At 41.9% G+C, this 5751-nt stretch overlaps 1 protein-coding gene across 1 annotated transcript in view; it reads left to right on the plus strand.

The window, feature by feature from the left end:
• The window catches only part of LOC119412734 (plexin-A2), a 316230-nt gene that overhangs the window by 62354 nt on the left and 248125 nt on the right, over positions 1-5751 (plus strand). Inside the window, exon 7 of the mRNA XM_037679771.1 lies at positions 416-598. Coding sequence (XP_037535699.1) covers positions 416-598 — 183 coding nt within the window. The remainder of the gene's footprint in view (positions 1-415; positions 599-5751) is intronic.

Below are 5751 nucleotides of genomic sequence, written 5' to 3' on the forward strand. Positions count from 1 at the left end.
GTATGATGTCAGATCAAGCAATCCAAATAAAATCACAGAAACTGGCGCAAAACCACTGCTCCTTATGTTTGCCATGAGCAATTAAGTGTGTTCTAAAAACTTGTCCGCTCTAGGCTTGTTCAGAAGCCCAGTGGTCCAAACCCTTTTGATGTAACAGTTTTAACCCTGAAAAAAGTGCATTTCTTGCTCGTTAGGCTTTCTATAAGTCAGTCTGGTTGCTCATCTTATATTCACGTGTGTCTACACTAATCTCAGTCTCTCACTCATATATTTTACTCTCTCTAATTACTCCCTCCTTACATCTCTCACATTCTGTTCACATACTTTACTGTTTACTCTCATCTTCTCAAAAACATCTTTCTCCTTCAGTTTTCTTTGTTTTCTTCACCCTCACATTTTGCATTTCTCCCCACAGCCTGTCCCCATAGACGATCACTTCTGTGGTCTGGATATAAACCAACCCTTGGGGGGCTCCCAGCTGGTGTCGGGTCAGACACTGTTCACGGAGCAAAGGGACAGGCTGACCTCTGTCACTTCCTACATCTACAATGGGCACAGTGTGGTCTTCCTGGGCACCAGGAGTGGGCAGCTAAAAAAGGTGAGAGCAGCATTTCACCAGCAGTCACCGACAAGCATGAAAGGCTTTAATCTGTATTCTATCCAGGGATTACTTAATTTTATTCAAAGATTGTGTTTTATCCACAGGTAAACACTATTGCATAATTTTCAAACCAAACAAAATAGATAATAATCTTTACATATCTCTGGTGCAAAATAGAACTGTTCCAAACCTCTGAATTGCTTCCAACGTTGCAGATTTGTTTAGCTGAAATGAGTCTAATGTGATGCCTCATTATGAGCTATTTCCATGTTTCTCTAAAACAATCCATTGATCACAGCTTACTCTGCAAGATTCAGAATGAGCATCATCTTTCCACAGAGCAGCTTAGCTTGAGTACACTCAAATAAAACAGAAACAAAAAATCTCATCAAATGTGGGTGAGGACTTGGAAGCCTAAAAACTTGCAGTCCCAATACAACAATAACTTTCAAACCATATTATCAATATTTAAATGGCTAATTACAGTAATTATTCTTTACTACTGCTGCGTTCAAGTCTTCTAAGGATAAAATAAAACTACAGTAGTCCTTTGATAATTTGCAGTTCGACTTTTGCGGGCTCGCTCTTTCGCGGTTTTTCAGCATAAGATTGTACATGACACACGATAACAGCTTTAATATTACTCACGTAATTGGGACGGTACTGGATAAAAGATAACGGGGGTGGGCAGGAGTGGGAGCCAACCAATAGGACAAAAAACAAAAACAAAACAAAAATAATAATCATTCAGCCAGGTGCCGCCATTTTGTAGTTCTATTTCGTATAGGCTTCGCCCTTTAAGAGCTGTTGCTAGTGGGTTTTATCCCTAAGGCATTCAGCGCTGCACTGAAAAACTTTAGTCCACGGCCACCTGCTTTGTGGGCCTCTCCCCCAGTCCATATAAATTACGGTGAGACCGGGAATCGGCTCCCATTTTTTCTTCAGCCAGCTAGCACTGTCAGAAGAACGAAGAAGGAAAGTTGTCCAGCTTTGACCGGCACAACCTTTGCTAAGGCTGCCTGGGTCTCTGTCATGCCAACCTCCTGCCGTCCTGGCTGCCTGGTCATCGCCATGCTCAATTATTCGTTTTTATCTACGTGATGTTTCTACTTTCTCCATGACCCATTCTGTTCTCAGGGTTCTGACAGAATGATTATTATTTGTTTCATGGAGCCTCACTTTTGAGCTCACACCTGCCTGCATGCAGTTGCAGTGGGAGATATTTATTATCAGTCACAAGTTGATGACAGCTGATTTTATCGTTATTAATCGGTTCATCCTGTGGAGCTGTTGGTCTGCTCTGTTCATCGTTACACTATTACAATTTGTATCCTCCGTTGTTCCTATTCACAACAGCAGGTCTGCTATCTCAGCCTTTTTTCCTCACCAGAGATTTTTTCCGGTGTGCTCCTGCGCATGGAGCACACAATTACGCAGCGCGTAATTATGCACACAGAAGGCTGAGTGATGAAATGGGTTTTTTTGTGCAAGCAGGTGCTTCATGTTGTGTCTGAATGGACCCAGTGAGGCATAACCTAACCCTAACATCCTGCTTCGCCTTTAAGCCACCAGCGACAGCTCTTAAAGGGCAAAGCCTATACGAAATAGAACGTTGGTTACGTACTGTAACCCCAGATTCTATGAGTATAGGCGTAGCCCTTTAAGCGCGGGGCCTCACTGGTTCCTAAATGGCTGAAGAAAAAAGCTATTTGGGGGCCGATTCCCGGTCTCACCGTAATTTATACGGACCGGGGGAGAGGCCCACAAAGCAGGTGGGCGTTGACTAAAGTTTTTCAGTGCAGCGCTGAGCGCCTTAGGGATAAAACCCACCAGCGACAGCTATTAAAGGGCTACGCCTATACTCATAGAATCTGGGGTTACGGTATGTAACCAATGTTTTCTTTCAAAAAGCCTACACTGTAACAAGTCAAAAGAACTACATGGCCCAGAAGTCAACAGTGCTTCCAGTTGCTGCTTTCTGCTGAAATTCAAAGAACAGCAATGGAGGGAGTAAACACTAAGGGAGAAACTGATGTGGTAAAAATCATTTTGCAACACAAAGTCAGAAGTAACAATCTACCTATGTTTCACTTTTTGCTCACATGATTTGCTGCTTCTTTCTGTCCCTTTTGCTTGTACTGAATTGGGTAAGAAGGCTTTCGTTCACTCTGTTCCCTCTTCTTGGAACTTGCTACAAGAAACTCTGAGATTGACAGAATTCATCTCGTTCAGTGCTTTTACACCTAAACTAAAAGTTATTGAGGCCAATTCAATGATATGTACCATATTTTTCAGCCTATAAGTCACAGTCTTTTGCATAATTTGAATGCCCTGCGACTTATAGGCTGAAGCGACATATTTATGGATTTTTCCCCCATATTTCTAAACCAGGCAGCACGGTGGCGCAACTGGTAGAGCTGCTTCCTCTCAGCGAGCAGGTCCCTGGTTCAAACCCCGGTCCAGGGGCCTTTCTGGGTGGAGTTTGCATGTTCTCTCCGTGCATGCGTGGGTTTTTTCCGGGTACTCCGGTTTCCTCCCACAGACCAAAAACATGCATGCTAGGCTGATTGGTAACTCTAAATTGTCCCTAGGTGTGAGTGAGAGAGTGAATGGTTGTTTGTCTCTATGTGGCCCTGTGATGGACTTGCGACCCGTCCAGGGTGTACCCCGCCCCTCGCACAGTGATTGCTGGACATGGGCACCAGCGACCCCCGTGACCCAAAATGGAACAAACGGGTAAAGAAAATGGATGGATGGATGGATGGATTTCTAAACCAATTTTTGGCTGAGATATGACCGTTTTCATTCATTTGGACTGATTTTTTTTTTAGCAGTACCACTTTCAGCCACTTGATGGCAGCATAGTAGTAAAAAATTGAACAGTACCATTTTCAACCATTAGAAGGCAGCAGAGTAGTAGTAGCAGTAAGGCATGCCGTTGTATCATGTACTAGGTAAACGGGGCTATAATGACAAATTCAAAAATGTTCAAGACAAAAACAACTGGATTTTATTATACTTTACTTTTTACTTTATTGTTTATGTCTTACCGGCGACCCCCATGACCCAAAATGGAAGAAGTGGGTAAAAGCTAATGGATGGATGGATGTTTTTGTCTTGAACTTTTTTGAATTTACCATGTCCTGGATGACTGAGAATCTTCACCAGCTATTAATGATACAATCGGCTTGCCTTAGAACCCCCCACCTTTGTTCTGCTCGCTGCTTGGAGCTCAGCTTCATTTTGCTGCACCTCCGTGGCGAAATGCAGCTAATTGGATCATTAAAGTGCATTCATTGTGTAAACGTTCAACTGAGACACACCTTTGCTATAATTTTGTGCAAACAAATAATTGTTTTAGGTGCTTTTCTTGTTAAATTTCGAAGAAACGAGCAGCGTTCCTGCTTATTTTTTTCCTCCCTCTGAGCACTCCCGGAGCACCGAGGCAGCGAATACAGCTGATTTGACCGTTAAAAGTCCTTTTGTTTAGCAAACTTTAGACTGTGAAACACCTTTACTATAATTTCAAGCAAACAAATAATTGCTTTTAGGTGTTTATCTTGTTAAATTTCGAAGAAATGCAGCGGCTCGTCTATCTGCGTGTGCCTGCCACTTCCGCAAATTAGGTTTTGAAATGCAGCTGACTTGACCATCAAAGTACATTTATTAAGCAAAAGGTAAACTGAGACCTTTACTATAATTTTGAGCAAACAAATAATTGTTTTTAAGTGTTAATCTTGTTAAATTCTTGTGAAAGTCCTCTTGTGCACGCTCCCGCGGCCGCCATTTGGCAGCCAATTGATTTTTGGCACAACACCTGCCCACATTTCTGGGCTGTCAGCGGTGACACGTAACAAATGCGACGCATCATCGAGGATGCATAATAGATGCAATGTATACAGCGAAGCGACATAGTTATGGATCTTTCCATTTTTTTTACACATATTTGGACAGATCCGACTTATAGGGCGGTGCGACGGGTGCGGCGGAAAATACGGTACCTGTTTTTTTATAGCTTGACATTTTCTTTTAACTGTGTAAATTTTTGTGTTGTATTTGTTGCTGCCTCTTGGCCAGGACTCCCTTGAAAAAGAGGTTTTTAATCTCATTGCGTTTTTATCCTGGTAAAATAAAGGTTCAATTTATAAAAAAATCTATTAAGCTCACAAAACTGGCAGGAAAGTTGCAAATAATCCTGAAGCTGAACTCATCCTACAAGATGTAGTACTGGAGTATCTTCACTGGTGAGTACCCATATAAAATTTTATAGTACTGTACAGTACATATATGTATGTTGTTAAAATTATGTATGTAAGCATTGAACATTGCAAGAGTGTGGGAATGGTTTATAAAGCCTTAAAATATATATTAATATAACGTCCCTACTTCGCGGATTTTCACCTATCGCGGGGGTGCCTGGAAAGTAATCCCTGAACTACGGTACACTTACGATTAGTTTGATGATGATGTAATAAAAACATTTGAACACCCTAAAATTTCTGTTAGTGCTCAAAAATGCAAGTTTTTAGAACTTCATGTTGTGTAATTTAATTGTCTCGTCACTTTATGTTTGATACACTCAGCAGCCCAAATCATGACTCTTACACTCCCATGCTCAAGTGCAGAACATGTTGGGTTTTTGTTTCACATTCAAAGTTGTTTAAAAAAATGCTCTTGAGGGTTTTACAGTTTTACATTTACCATACCATACCATACCATACCATACCACTTTATTTATAAAGCACTTAATACAGCTACAAAGCCAACCAAAATGCTGTACAGACAAAACAACAGGTAACACACAAAGCAAAATACAAAATGAGGTAAATCAGAATATATACATAAAAACGATGCAGATAATGACGACAAACCAGTGTGGAGCGTACAGGATCAAAACACAGATCATCTGGTGTTGAAAGCTACTGAATAGTAATGAGTTTTTAAATGGGACTTGAAAACCGAGAGGGAGGGGGCCTGTCTGACAAACAGAGGTAACTCGTTCCAGAGTCTTGGTCCTGCAGAGAAGGCCCTGTCACCTCTGCGCTTAAGACGAGTTCCTGGAACTGTGAGGAGCAACTGGTCTGCTGACCTCAGGGAGCGTGGTGGGACATACGGTTGTAGCAAATCAGAGAGATGGGGGGGGGGGGGGG

This window comes from Nematolebias whitei, chromosome 7 (assembly GCF_014905685.2).
Source record: "Nematolebias whitei isolate Nwh7 chromosome 7, NemWhi1, whole genome shotgun sequence".
NCBI lineage: Eukaryota > Metazoa > Chordata > Actinopteri > Cyprinodontiformes > Rivulidae > Nematolebias > Nematolebias whitei.